Source organism: Schistocerca cancellata, chromosome 2, assembly GCF_023864275.1.
Source record: "Schistocerca cancellata isolate TAMUIC-IGC-003103 chromosome 2, iqSchCanc2.1, whole genome shotgun sequence".
In the NCBI taxonomy this organism is placed as follows: Eukaryota; Metazoa; Arthropoda; class Insecta; order Orthoptera; family Acrididae; genus Schistocerca; species Schistocerca cancellata.
Genome location: NC_064627.1, coordinates 405493590 through 405509746, shown reverse-complemented (window position 1 = coordinate 405509746; position 16157 = coordinate 405493590). Strand labels below are relative to the sequence as shown.

Here is a 16157-nt window from a genome sequence, read left to right as displayed (position 1 = left end):
AATTTATGCAAAGTTTTTAACCATCTTCACAAAGCAGGTCATATGGTCAACTCAGATAAAATGGAGTTAGCATGTCCTACTATGCAGTTCTTGGGGTTGCTGAAGACCTGGAGAGAGTACAATCCATTCTGGACTTATTGCCTCACAAAAATAGTAAAGGGGATGGTTAACTTCTTTAGGAAATTTATTCCAAGATTCACCCCATAACTGGTGACATTAATTGATACTGTGTAAGAAAGGCCAGAAGTTTGAGTGGGGTGAATCGCAGAATACAGCTTTTACAGCTTTGAAACAAGTGTTATGTACTGCTCCAGTGAAAACATTGCCAGATTTTAATAAACAATTTATTCTCCAGCATCAGTGTTGGGAATCAAAGCAGTTTTACTGCAAGAAAGAGAGGAGAGAAGAAACCCTATAGCTTACACATCGCAAGCCCTGAATGAACTGGAAAAAGATTTATGAAGCTGAAGCTTTTGCAGTGCTATTCAGTCCAGAAAAATTTAAATATTATCTTGAAGATTTGCATTTCTGTCTAGAAACCAATAATCAAGCTCTATGTTGGGCAATGAGGAGACTTCACAAAATGGGACACATTGCAAGATCAGCAGTTAGAATACCATTTCATTCAAGAAAATGAGAACATTGCGATAGACACACTTAGTAGCATGTTTCAACAAGAAGTGGGAGCAGAAGAGCAGCACCCATGATCCATCCATTTGATACCTACTACCTGATTCCCCACAGTTATTTAAAGCTATTAGAGAATACCAAGATAATGACACTGACATTTATGTCATTAAATAAATCTTGAAAAAAAAAAGGCTGAGACAGTGAAGCTCTATTCTTTCAAGTATGATGTTTCATGTTGTAGTGAAATTGTGGTCCTTCAAGAATTAGTACCACATACATTCATCTATTTCCATGAGCCACAGAGCAGGCAGGGAGGAGGGGGCAGAGGGGTGCCAACATTTATGCGTCTTTAAAACTAAAAATAAAATCAGGGAACGCTATATTGTGCAGTATAGACGCAGATATTAAGAACTGAATTGCAGTCTGTAAAATTTGCACTGAGGGCAGACCTCTGCAGAAATCAAAAGTGGAGTTTGTGGCACCTAAACCAGAAGAAAATCGTTTGATGAAATGTATATTGTTTTTGTGGGATCTTTTCCATGATCAAAAAATGGTGATTGTTACATTTTAGTTTGTGTTGATTGTATTTCACATATCACCTGGTGTTATCCTGTAAGTGTGGACATGTCAAATGCCATAATTCACATGTTAAAAACTATGTTTGTTGTATGTGGCCCTGTGAATGCTTTGATCACACATGATTACAGGGCTGGATTTAGAACATTATTCCACATAAACAACATATTAGTGTGACAAAAAGTATATTTCCTTCATTTCTAAATAATTTGCCTTTTTCTTCTCTTTCAGTGGACAATTAAAAGTAGAAGTCCAGATGTAGAGAATACAAAGATGAAGATCTATTTATTGTTGACACTCAGTATACTATAACCCACCTCCATGGCCAATGTCGCTAACACATGCTGGTGCAGTGGCACTTGACCCGAAGGTAAGCCAATTTGAATTCTGATCAGGGAATAAATTTTCACTGCCAATATTTGGCTATTAAAAGAAGGAGAGGTAGTGGTGTGAAGTTCTTGACCACCAGATTTTGCGCCAGTATCCTGATTTAAATACCAAACCTCTCCACAGAGTCTCATGAAGTCAGAGCATGTGACAGTGTTGATAGTGATCCATTCATCACATGGGGACTTAAGCTTGGTAGCTGCCTTGGTGCTATTTATGAGGAGTAGGCTATGTGCCATCACTGGGTTTCACCCTCTCCTTTCTATCATCATCATCATCATCATCATCATCATCATCACCATTCTCTCTCTCTCTCTCTCTCTCTCTCTCTCTCTCTCACACACACACACACACACACACACACACACACACACACACAATGGAGCACGCTACTATAGTTGTGAAGAAGATGTAGTAATGGTTACTATCAATACATAGAGTTGGGATGTTGCACAGCTGAATTATTAGTAGACTAATGTCTTGTATCAAATTATCTTGCTTAATAGTTTATCTCATTATATCTTTTGTTTATGAAAAGATTGTTATGTTTACATTGAGAGCAATGAATTTCACACACAGGGTGGATCTATTTGGTTCATATATATATATATATATATATATATATATATATATATATATATAATAGAGGGAAACATTCCACGTGGGAAAAATATATTTAAAAAGAAAGATGATGAGACTTACCCAACAAAAGCGCTGGCAGGTCGATAGACACACAAATAAACACAAACATACACACAAAACTCTAGCTTTCGCAACCAATGGTTGCCTCGTCAGGAAAGAGGGAAGGAGAAGGAAAGACAAAAGGATTGGGTTTTAAGGGAGAGGGTAAGGAGTCATTCCAGTCCCGGGAGCGGAAAGACTTACCTTAGGGGGAAAAAAGGACGGGTATACACTCGCACACACACACATATCCATCCACACATATACAGACACAAGCAGACATATTTAAAGACAAAGAGTTTGGGCAGAGATGTCAGTCGAGGCAGAAGTGCAGAGGCAAAGACGTTGTTGAATGACAGGTGAGGTATGAGTGGCGGCAACTTGAAATTAGCGGAGATTGAGGCCTGGTGGATAACGGGAAGAGAGGATATATTGAAGAGCAAGTTCCCATCTCCGGAGTTCGGATAGGTTGGTGTTAGTAGGAAGTATCCAGATAACCCGGACGGTGTAACACTGCGCCAAGATGTGCTGGTCGTGCACCAAGGCATGTTTAGCCACAGGGTGATCCTCATTACCAACAAACACTGTCTGCCTGTGTCCATTCATGTGAATGGACAGTTTGTTGCCACCCATTCCACATCAAACGGTCCCTTCCCTACAGCCTAGGTCTTCGTGGCAAACGAATCTGCTCCAGTCCGGAATCCCTGAAGCATTACACCAACAACCTGACAACAGCTTTCGCATCCCGCAACTACCCTCCCGACCTGGTACAGAAGCAAATAACCAGAGCCACTTCCTCATCCTCTCAAACCCAGAACCTCCCACAGAAGAACCACAAAAGTGCCCCACTTGTGACAGGATACTTTCCGGGACTGGATCAGATTCTGAATGTGGCTCTCCAGCAGGGATACGACTTCCTCAAATCCTGCCCTGAAATGAGATCCATCCTTCATGGAATCCTCCCCACTCCACCAAGAGTGTCTTTCCGCCGTCCACCTAACCTTCGTAACCTCTTAGTTCATCCCTATGAAATCCCCAAACCACCTTCCCTACCCTCTGGCTCCTACCCTTGTAACCGCCCCCGGTGTAAAACCTGTCCCATGCACCCTCCCACCACCACCTACTCCAGTCCTGTAACCCGGAAGGTGTACACAATCAAAGGCAGAGCCACGTGTGAAAGCACCCACGTGATCTACCAACTGACCTGCCTACACTGTGATGCGTTCTATGTGGGAATGACCAGCAACAAACTGTCCATTCGCATGAATGGACACAGGCAGACAGTGTTTGTTGGTAATGAGGATCACCCTGTGGCTAAACATGCCTTGGTGCACGACCAGCACATCTTGGCGCAGTGTTACACCGTCCGGGTTATCTGGATACTTCCTACTAACACCAACCTATCCGAACTCCGGAGATGGGAACTTGCTCTTCAATATATCCTCTCTTCCCGTTATCCACCAGGCCTCAATCTCCGCTAATTTCAAGTTGCCGCCACTCATACCTCACCTGTCATTCAACAACGTCTTTGCCTCTGCACTTCTGCCTCGACTGACATCTCTGCCCAAACTCTTTGTCTTTAAATATGTCTGCTTGTGTCTGTATATGTGTGGATGGATATGTGTGTGTGTGCGAGTGTATACCCGTCCTTTTTTCCCCCTAAGGTAAGTCTTTCCACTCCCGGGACTGGAATGACTCCTTACCCTCTCCCTTAAAACCCACATCCTTTCGTCTTTCCCTCTCCTTCCCTCTTTCCTGATGAGGCAACAGTTTGTTGCGAAAGCTTGAATTTTGTGTGTATGTTTGTGTTCGTATGTGTGTCTGTCGACCTGCCAGCACTTTCATTTGGTAAGTCACATCATCTTTGTTTTTAGGTATATTTTTCCCTCGTGGAATGTTTCCTTCTATTATAACTATATATATATATATATATATATATATATATATATATATATATATATATATATATATATATATATATATATATATACCTAAAAACAAAGATGATGTGACTTACCAAATGAAAGTGCTGGCAGGTTGACAGACACACAAAACGAACACAAACATACACACAAAATTCAAGCTTTCGCAACAAACTGTTGCCTCATCAGGAAAGAGGGAAGGAGAGGGAAAGACGAAAGGATGTGGGTTTTAAGGGAGAGGGTAAGGAGTCATTCCAGTCCCTGGAGCGGAAAGAATTACCTTAGGGGGAAAAAAGGACGGGTATACACTCGCACACACACACACATATCCATCCACACATATACAGGTATATTTTTCCTTCGTGGAATGTTTCCTTCTATATAACCATATATATATATGCTATGCTATGCTATAACTTTTTCACAGTCTTTTACGTGAGCATGACTACCACCCAAATGAATGTCTACAACCAAAGTGCGGCCAAGAGCAGAGCTGACCATGCAGTGACACAACACGCCACAGTCCTCCTTGTTCCGATGTCTGCTAGCCCTTGTCCCACACTCACCTCCATCCCTGTCCCCATGCACTACCACTTAACTAATTCTAAACTCACTCTCCTCTCCACAGTCTATCTCTTCCTCTGTTCTAGCTCTCCCTCCCAATCTGCTCCTCCTCTACACTGTGTGACATATGCAGCTGCCCATGCCTGCCAAAAATGAGCTCACCAGTGAAAAATTCAAATCCTGTTTCACTGCTGTCTCTCCCTCTCAACCCTCAGCCAGTCTTTCCTTCTTTCCTCCATCCCTCCATTGCATCCTCCCCCCTATTCTCCCCCCCCCCCCCCCCACCCCATGTCCCTGTCTCCTTTCTTCTCTTAACCCCTCAACCTTACTCCTTCCATTATAAAGTTAATGTTTTACATGCTTTGGCATAAAGATACTGTTACGTAGGAAAAGCTTATAAACAGCATGATTAGTTCACGTGAAGGTATACAACAGTATGTTTGTGTAGGTATTTGTTGTTAGCATTATGTCAGTGACTAAACCTGGACTGTTTTCTTACTCTTGTGCTCAAGACTAACTTAGTAATGAAATATTACTTCCACTGCCATTAATCGATTGCTCTCCAGTGTACCATGCTGGCCAGAATAATCCATCATCTTACAAGCACTGTATGTGTTCAACAACAGACCCAGACCCAGACCCCAGATTGGCCAACAAGAGACACTGCTAAAATATGATAGTCACATTCCAAGTGAACTTCGTCAAGTAACAGAACAGGATGTTATATAACGAAGAGTGTGATGTATGCCATATTATAGTAACCAATACTAACTCTGAATGTACATGCAGACTTTCATAACTTAGTAAGTACACACTGCAATTGCATTAGTTGGTTTCATTAATGATACTGAGGTACCTGGTATCTAAATAATAACGAAATATAGTAAAATTATGATGAAATATAGTTTCTATTTGAAAACATGTATACAAAATTTGTACACAGAAATGTGATTGTAATTATGTTTTAGATACGTGTAAAGATCCAGATTTTATGTCATTATCAAAATCAAACTTGTATTTTAAAATGTTATAAACATTTCTAAATCATGGATTTCTGGCAACGCTGGGTTAATAATGGGACAACAACTTTTGTAAACCAGTCTGATGTAGAAAACAGCTAAATTGCAGGATTAAGTTTTTTTTATTTATTTGATTAATTGTTCTGGGTTACCTGAACCTATTTTCAATTCATCTTGTGAGACCAAAAGTTAAAATTACAGTTTATCCAATAAACAAACAAACAAACAAAATAGTATATTCCGTAATAGCATGCAAACCATGTTAAGACTGTACATATCAAAGCCAAGTTTTCTATGATAATTGGCAGGACAAACATACAATTGATAGTCTACTTCCTACACTGCCTCAAGGAAACCTCAAGTAGGGGTGATTTATCGGGATGCAGGGAATTCCTTTATTGCATTTCCAATCTTCAAACAAAAAATAATTAATATAATAAAAGTACAAATCAGTTACCAGATTGCAACTCTTTAAAACTTTCAAAAAAGAGCAACAAACTTAAAAGCACTTTTTTTTCCGAAAACAGCATGACATTTAAAAGCAATGGACAGTAAACAACTGCACTGGCACTTGTGTTGCATACAGACAAAAGTCATGTGGTACAGCTGTACATAACATTGTTATTTGTGAACCATAATTAGTGTGGAATGAAACCTAATAGTATGACATTGAAAAGAACATTACCACCTTTTGAATTTTTTTCCTGTTTGTAAAACACTTAACCAGAAGCAAAGTAACAGAATATGTACCTATAAAACCCTTTTTAAAAACACTTCATAGGTAAAAGTTGTAATTTCAACCTTCTGCCTTGATGATCTGAAAATGGATTTACGTAACACAAAACTAATCATAAATTAAATAAAAGAACTGAATTTTGCAACTTTGCCATTTTGCTACATGAGACTGATTTCTAGGTCAAACATTATTGTGGAAAGGTATTTCATGTATTTTGGGAATGATAATTGTAACATTTTTTACATCATCTTTGTAGTGCAAATAAAAAGTCATTAAGCACATTTTAGTTTCAGCCGCATCATCTAGCAGATTTGATTAACCAAAACAAATTGATCCTGACATTACAGAGAGACTAAGACTTTCTTACAGGTGGAGATAACTGGGGCAAAGAGATATACATCCATACTACTCATACGATTATCAAGAAACAGTAAGATAAGTATCTATTCCCAGAATGAAATTTTCACTCTGCAGCGGAGTGTGCGCTGATATGAAACTTCCTGGTAGATTAAAACTGTGTGCCGGACTGAGACTTGAACTCGGGACCTTTGCCTTTGCAGGAGAGCTTCTGCAAAGTTTGAAAGGAAGGAGACGAGGTACTGGTGGAATTAAAGCTGTGAGGACGGGTCGTGAGTCGTGCTTGGGTAGCTCAGTTGGTAGAGCAGTTGCCCACGAAAGGCAAAGGTCCTGAGTTCAAGTCTCGGTCCGGCACACAGTTTTAATCTGCCAGGAAGTTAAGTATCTATTCTTGGTAGCCACAAAAGACAGATACATTTTAACCTTAAGATAAAAAATGTTAACCAGAAGATAAAAAATATAAAGTATGCAGTAGAAATTAATTTTATGCAGTCTCTTTGCAAGCTAACACTGTGATTTAATTCATGAGAACTGAAAAATTTCATCTGTGATGTAAACTGTACCACAATCATTCCATAAATGTCTACCTCACCCAATCATACATTTTTTAACAAAACAAATAAACTAATACCTGAATATTATGACTGGATTTTATGTGTTGGTTGATCTTGTATCCTACAAATCTTTATATACAGTATATCAAAGTTCTCAGTGCAGTTCCACAATCCATAAAGAAAATAAAAGTTGCAGACAGTATTCTGCACAACCTCAAACACTACAGAAGATATAATTAAAATCATATGGAACAAATGTAAAGCACAAACATTAGCAAATACACAATAATATCATCAAAAACATTCTCATACCACTAAACAGCACGGTTGCCTAGCAAACTAAGTAATTACCTGGTTCCTCACTATATCCTCAAGTTCCAAAGCAGTTTCCATATTTTTTGGATATGGCATGCCATGAGTGATTATGGTTGATTCCAATGCAACAACTGGTAGGTCTTTCTCAAAAGCATGCAAGACCTCTGAAGAAATATCTGCTGCACTTAATTTACTAATAAATTTTTTGGAATATAGAAATCTTGAATTTTGCTTCAAAAGCTTACCAAGAACCTGATACATTGCAGCTATATAGTAAAAGTATCCCTGAAAAGAATGAAAAACTGTTTCATGAGACATGTATCATTGTAATACTGCCATTTAAATTAAAACAATTCTTATATGGAATAAAGTTTCTTTATTAGGCTTTCATTTACAAGTACATCCATGACGAGAGGAACGACTAGGAAAAGGCTGAGAGTGAGAACAAATTACAAAACACAACTGAAGTTTCTTGCTTTTGTGTCACCATGACTCTGCCAAGACAATGAACTGTCCTGTAACAATCAGCAGAACAGTATCATAGAGAGGGAAGTAGTCATCAGCATAAAGTCCAGACACTACTACACAAGAACTGGTATTCAGAATGCAAGAGCACTCATCCAGATCACTGACAGAGCAGATGTCAGCCAGCACCTCGGAAAGGCAAAGTTGAGAAATCTTACAATCCTGCTAGGGCTTTGGAGGAGTTGACCAATCAAGAAAACCAAAGCAAATTAAGTCATTGCTGTCCAGTGGTGATTCCCTGCCACTCCAGCCTGCTATGAGTTATGAGGGAGGATGCTGCTGTTGGAGAGATACTAACAAACAGGCTCACATACATACCCTGCTCCCCCCCCCCCCCTCCAAATCTGCAAATCAGACCCTCATTCCCAGATTTTCATCATGTTCAGCAGTATCCAGCCTCATACGGTATGCCATGAAATGATACGGCGATCACTTGCTGTACCAGATGACACAGTCATCCGCCAGCCATGGACTCTGCTACCAGTAGCCACAGGACCCCGCCTGAGCTGAGATCTGCTTGTGGTCAACTTGGTGTCTCCACTCTGCTGGGTTATCTGCTCGGTGACTTTTGTTGTTGACTACCTCCCTGGTGGACTGTGAGTTTGAGCCTGTGTCAGCTTTCTGTCCAATGTCCCTGTCACTGTCACTGTCACCCAGTGTGTACTATCCTACATTGTCACTAGCCATCAGCCAGGTTGGGTGCACACCGTTATATTCAGTCGTGCTGGGCATCACCACTCAAACACCATCCACACTGGTGCAGTGTCACTGCAGCCACAGATCGGTTGAGTCATGGTCATCCAGCACCAACAGTGCATTGCTTGTGTCAGGCTTACCCGGCCATGCAGACACCAACACTTGCAGCTCCCTGCACACATTGCCAGCTGGATGGACAAAACACTGACACTGACTCATCGCGTGCTCTTGGTCCCCTATGTCACTGAGACCAACAGCCTTCCCTCTGACTAGGGCAGCATCCTTGTAACTGAAATGAATAAATAACTGTTATAACCAGGGATGTTTTACTGATGGTTCACCACATGATTCCAAACACAAACCACCGCCACAGCCGAAGGAGAGATGGTGTTCCATCCCTATTGGCCATCATCCAATTCACCCATCACTACAAGAGTCACATCCTGACCCCCTGCATTTTGGCATCAGAAGTCATTGCTGGAACCTCGACAACAATCTGTTGGGGAAGAATTGGGTTCTGACAGCTCCATATTTTTGTGTCATACATTTTTCAATGTCAGTGGCTACCATCTGTTGAGAGAATTCTCCTACTGTGACATCATTACCAGCTCCATTTCCAGCTTTGACAGTAGAAGTGTGGTGAGTGAACTCATTCTTTTTTCAGTGAACTCATTCTTTTTTCTGGCCTCCTCTGTTACTTGCACAAACATGGGAGGAAGAAATGACTGCAAATGAATCTGCAAGTGCAGCCTGTGGATGCAGAAGGAACTGTGGATTTGTCTTAAGCTGTGTAGTTTGTCAGGCCAGGAGGTATCCTGTATTCAATAAGTACCTGTGACAGGTCATACATGCTGATGCTGTGGGCATGAAGCACATTAGTGTTCAGAATTATGACAGCTGATGATATGTCACAAGAATTGAGGGCATTTCCTGTTGTTATGTTCGCATGCCTGTTGTGTCTTTTTGTATTCTCTTGTGTGTTCTTTTTTGTACTTAATTGCAGTTGTGTTGAGCGAGAGTACATCTACATCTACATCTACATCTACATTCTGCAAGCCACCTGACGGTGTGTGTCGGAGGGTACCCTGAGTACCTCTATCGGTTCTCCCTTCTATTCCAGTCTCGTATTGTTCGTGGAAAGAAGGATTGTCGGTGTGCTTCTGTGTGGGCTCTAATCTCTCTGATTTTATCCTCATGGTCTCTTTGCGAGATATACGTAGGAGGGAGCAATATACTGCTTGACTCTTCAGTGAAGGTATGTTCTCAAAACTTTAACAAAAGCCCGTACTGAGCTACTGAGCATCTCTCCTGCAGAGTCTTCCACTGGAGTTTATCTATCATCTCTGTAACGATTTTGCGATTACTAAATGATCCTGTAACGAAGCACGCTGCTCTCCGTTGGATCTTCTCTATCTCTTCTATCAACCCTATCTGGTACGGATCCCACACTGCTGAGCAGTATTCAAGCAGTGGGCGAACAAGCGTACTGTAACCTACTTCCTTTGTTTTCGGATTGCATTTCCTTGGGATTCTTCCAATGAATCTCAGTCTGGCATCTGCTTTACCGACGATCAACTTTATATGATCATTCCATTTTAAATCACTCCTAATGCGTACTCCCAGATAATTTATGGAATTAACTGCTTCCAGTTGCTGACCTGCTATATTGTAGCTAAATGATAAGGGATCTATCTTTCCATGTATTCGCAGCACATTACACTTGTCTACATTGAGATTCAATTGCCATTCCTTGCACCATGCGTCAATTCGCTGCAGATCCTCCTGCATTTCAGTACAATTTTCCATTGTCACAACCTCTCGATACACCACAGCATCATCTGCAAAAAGCCTCAGTGAACTTCCGGTGTCATCCACCAGGTCATTTATGTATATTGTGAATAGCAATGGTCCTATGACACTCCCCTGCGGCACACCTGAAATCACTCTTACTTCCGAAGACTTCTCTCCATTGAGAATGACATGCTGCGTTCTGTTATCTAGGAACTCCTCAATCCAATCACACAATTGGTCTGATAGTACATATGCTCTTACTTTGTTCATTAAACGACTGTGGGGAACTGTATCGAATGCCTTGCGGAAGTCAAGAAACACGGCATCTACCTGTGAACCCGTGTCTATGGCCCTCTGAGTCTCATGGACGAATAGCATGAGCTGGGTTTCACACGACCGTCTTTTTCGAAACCCACGCTGATTCCTACAGAGTAGATTTCTAGTCTCCAGAAAAGTCATTATTCTTGAACATAATACGTGTTCCAAAATTCTACAACTGATCGACGTTAGGGATATAGGTCTATACTTCTGCACATCTGTTCGACGTCCCTTCTTGAAAACGGGGATGACCTGTGCCCTTTTCCAATCCTTTGGAACGCTACGCTCTTCTAGAGACCTACGGTACACCGCTGCAAGAAGGGGGGCAAGTTCCTTCGCGTACTCTGTGTAAAATTGAACTGGTATCCCATCAGGTCCAGCGGCCTTTCCTCTTTTGAGCGATTTTAATTGTTTCTCTATCCCTCTGTCGTCTATTTCGATATCTGTGTCGTCGTAACTGCCGTCTGCTTCACGTCTGCTGTGCAGCAAGCTACCTTAATTTAAGTATTAACTGTATTTTTCTTACTTTTCACTTCTTCTTCCGTGTGTATTTGCTTTTAGGAAGCTTTAATTGTCGGGTGCTATTAATAGTGTTCCATAGATTTCATGTTTGTTTTGAATACAGTCAGAGAGAGTCCCTTTAGTCAGCCATAGTCAGTGTCAGTGTCAGTGTTGTTGTAACTGCCGTCTGCTTCACATCTGCTGTGCAGCGAGCTACCTTAATTTAAGTATTAACTGTATTTCTCTTACTTGTCACTTCTTCTTCCGTGTGTATTTGCTTTTAGGAAGCTTTAGTTGTCGGGTGCTATTAATAGTGTTCCATAGACTTCGTGTTTGTTTTGAATACAGCAGAGAGAGATGATGATGATGTTTGGTTTGTGGGGCGCTCAACTGCGTGGTTATCAGCGCCCGTACAATTATCCAATCTTTGCTCAGTCCAATTTCGCCACTTTCCTGGATGATGATGAAATGATGAGGACAACACAAACACCCAGTCATCTCGAGGCAGGCGAAAATCCCTGACCCCGCCGGGAATCGAACCCGGGACCCCGTGCTCGGGAAGCGAGAACGCTACCGCGAGACCACGAGCGGCGGACGCAGTCAGAGAGAGTCCCTTTAGTCAACCATAGTGCCAGTAGTGCTAGTGTTTGTTTTCAATGCAGTCCAGAGATAGGTAGTGCTATTTTCATTGTTTTCTGCAAGAAGTGGCTAGCAACCACAGTTCAGTGAATAAACAGCCGCCTTTAGTGAATTAGCAGTCTTGTTAAAGGTTGATTAACTCTCTTCAGTAAATTGATTCCTTAGGATGGATAGGATGTGTGACTGCTGTGTACGGATGCAGGAGGAGCTGGCCACTGTTCGCGAACAGCTGAGCGTGTTGATGGCCGCGATCAGCCGTCTTCAGGCTGCTGCCTCAGAGTGTAGCGGCAGTGGGGAGTCTGGTGCGTCGCAAGGTACACCCCAGGTGTTACATGCTTCACCCACTGTCCCTGCTGTCGAGACATCTTCGCGGGTACCGGGCGCGGTTGGGCCACCCTCTCCCCAAGGGGAGTGGCGGGTTCAGCGGCGTTCGCGGCGCACAAGGCGGAGGGTCAATGTGGAGGCTGGCCGTGTGGCATCGCCCGCTCTGCCTGTGAGTGGACATGTGGCTGCTCCTTCAGCAAGGTCCGAGCAGGCACACGGGGGGAGGGGTTTATTAGTTACTGGGAGCTCCATTGTTAGGCGGGTGATGGAGCCCCTTAGGGAAATAGCGGGAAGGTCGGGGAAGAAGGCCAGTGTTCACTCTGTCTGCTTGCCGGGGGGTCTCATCCGAGATGTGGAGGAGGCCCTACCGGCGGCGATAGAGAGCACTGGGTGCACCCGACTGCAAATTGTTGTTCATGTCGGCACCAATGACTCCTGCCGTCTGGGTTCAGAGGTCATCCTCAGTTCATACAGGTAGTTGGCGGAATTGGTGAAGGCGGAAAGCCTCACTCGCGGGGTGGAATCAGAGCTAACTATTTGTAGTATCATTCCCAGAACCAATCGCGGTCCTCTGGTTTGGAGCTGAGTGGAAGGCTTAAACCAGAGGCTCAGACGACTCTGCGGAGATCTGGGGTGCAAATTTCTCAACCTCCGCTATCGGGTGGAGAAATGTAGGGTTCCCCTGAATAGGTCAGGCGTGCACTACACGCCGGAAGCGGCTACAAGGGTAGCGGAGTACGTGTGGAGTGCACATGGGGGTTTTTTAGGTTAGAGAATCCCCTCCCTAGGCACGACAAGACGCCTCCTGAGACGCGGCCAGGTAGGAGTAGGCAAAATGCAACAGGGAATAACAATATTAATGTGCTAATAGTAAACTGCAGGAGCGTCTATAGAAAGGTCCCAGAACTGCTCTCATTAATAAACGGTCACAACGCCCATATAGTACTAGGGACAGAAAGTTGGCTGAAACCAGACGTAAACAGTAATGAAATCCTAAACTCAGATTGGAATGTATACCGTAGAGACAGGCTGAACAGTGAAGGGGGAGGCGTGTTTATAGCGATAAGAAGTGCAATAGTATCGAAGGAAATTGACGGAAATCCGAAATGTGAAATGATTTGGGTGAAGGGCATGGTTAAATCAGGCTCAGACATGGTAATTGGATGTCTCTATAGGCCCCCTGGCTCAGCAGCTGTTGTGGCTGAGCACCTGAAGGATAATTTGGAAAATATTTCGAGTAGATTTCCCCACCATGTTATAGTTCTGGGTGGAGATTTTAATTTGCCCGATATAGACTGGGAGACACAAACGTTCATAACGGGTGGCAGGGACAAAGAATCCAGTGAAATTTTTTTAAGTGCTTTATCTGAAAACTACCTTGAGCAGTTAAACAGAGAACCGACTCGTGGCGATAACATATTAGACCTTCTGGTGACAAACAGACCCGAACTATTTGAAAAAGTTAACGCAGAACAGGGAATCAGCGATCATAAAGCGGTTACGGCATCGATGATTTCAGCCGTAAATAGGAATATTAAAAAGGGTAGGAAGATTTTTCTGTTTATAAACAGTGACAAAAAGCAGATTTCAGAGTACCTGTTGGCTCAGCACAAAAGTTTTGTCTCAAGTACAGATAGTGTTGAGGATCAGTGGACAACGTTCAAAACCGTCGTACATTATGCGTTAGATGAGTATGTGCCAAGCAAGATTGTAAGAGATGGAAAAGAGCCACCATGGTAGAACAACCGAGTTAGAAAACTGCTGTGGAAGCAAAGGGAACTTCAAAGCAAACATAAACATAGCCAAAGCCTTGCAGAGAAACAAAAATTATGCGAAGCGAAATGTAGTGTGAGGAGGGCTATGCGAGAGGCGTTCAATGAATTCGAAAGTAAAGTTCTATGTACTGACTTAGCAGAAAATCCTAAGAAATTTTGGTCTTATGTCAAAGCGGTAGGTGGATCAAAACAAAATGTCCAGACACACTGTGACCAAAATGGTACTGAAACAGAGGATGACAGACTAAAGGCCTAAATACTAAATGTCTTTTTCCAAAGTTGTTTCACAGAGGAAGATTGCACTGTAGTTCCTTCTCTAGATTGACGCACAGATGACAAAATGGTAGATATCAAAATAGACGACAGAGGGATAGAGAAACAATTAAAATCGCTCAAAAGAGGAAAGGCCTCTGGACCTGATGGGATACCAGTTCAATTTTACACAGAGTACGCAAAGGAACTTGCCCCCCTTCTTGCAGTGGTGTACCATAGGTCTCTAGAAGAGCGTAGCGTTCCAAAGGATTGGAAAAGGGCACAGGTCATCCCCGTTTTCAAGAAGGGACATCGAACAGATGTGCAGAACTATAGACCTATATTTCTAACGTCGGTCAGTTGTAGAATTTTGGAACACGTATTATGTTCGAGTATAATGCCTTTTCTGGAGACTACAAATCTACTCTGTAGGAATCAGCATGGGTTTCAAAAAAGACGGTCATGTGAAACCCAGCTCGCGCTATTCGTCCACGAGACTCAGAGGGCCATAGACACGGGTTCACAGGTAGATGCCGTGTTTCTTGACTTCCACAAGGCATTCGATACAGTTCCCCACAGTCGTTTAATGAACAAAGTAAGAGCATATGGACTATCAGACCAATTGTGTGATTGGATTGAGGAGTTCCTAGATAACAGGACGCAGCATGTTATTCTCAATGGAGAGAAGTCTTCCGAAGTAAGAGTGATTTCAGGTGTGCCGCAGGGGAGTGTCATAGGACCGTTGCTATTCACAATACATATAAATGACCTGGTGGATGACATCGGAAGTTCACTGAAGCTTTTTGCAGATGATGCTGTGGTGTATCGAGAGGTTGTAACAATGGAAAATTGTACTGAAATGCAGGAGGATCTGCAGCGAATTGACGCATGGTGCAGGGAATGGCAATTGAATCTCAATGTAGACAAGTGTAATGTGCTGCGAATACACAGAAAGATAGATCCTTTATCATTTAGCTACAAAATAGCAGGTCAGCAACTGGAAGCAGTTAATACCATAAATTATCTGGGAGTACGCATTAGGAGTGATTTAAAAAGGAATGATCATATAATGTTGATCGTCGGTAAAGCAGATGCCAGACTGAGATTCATTGGAAGAATCCTAAGGAAATGCAATCCGAAAACAAAGGAAGTAGGGTACAGTACATTTGTTCACCCACTGCTTGAATACTGTTCAGCAGTGTGGGATCCGTACCAGATAGGGTTGATAGAAGAGATAGAGAAGATCCAACGGAGAGCAGCGCGCTTTGTTACAGGATCATTTAGTAATCGCGAAAGCGTTATGGAGATGATAGATAAACTCCAGTGGAAGACTGTGCAGGAGAGATGCTCAGTAGCTCGGTACGGGCTTTTGTCAAAGTTTCGAGAACATACCTTCACCGAAGAGTCAAGCAGTATATTGCTCCCTCCTACGTATATCTCGCGAAGAGACCATGAGGATAAAATCAGAGAGATTAGAGCCCACACAGAGGCATACCGACAATCCTTCTTTCCACGAACAATATGAGACTGGAATAGAAGGGAGAACCGATGGAGGTACTGAAGGTACCCTTCGCCACACACCGTCAGGTGGCTTG

At 42.5% G+C, this 16157-nt stretch overlaps 1 protein-coding gene across 2 annotated transcripts in view; it reads right to left on the bottom strand.

The window, feature by feature from the left end:
- Window positions 1-16157, bottom strand: part of LOC126161853 (pseudouridine-5'-phosphate glycosidase-like) — a 164083-nt gene that overhangs the window by 104954 nt on the left and 42972 nt on the right. For both annotated transcript variants that reach the window (XM_049917963.1, XM_049917964.1), the window contains exon 2: window positions 7778-8026. In XM_049917963.1, coding sequence (XP_049773920.1) covers window positions 7778-8002 — 225 coding nt within the window. In that variant the 5' untranslated portion in view covers window positions 8003-8026. The remainder of the gene's footprint in view (window positions 1-7777; window positions 8027-16157) is intronic.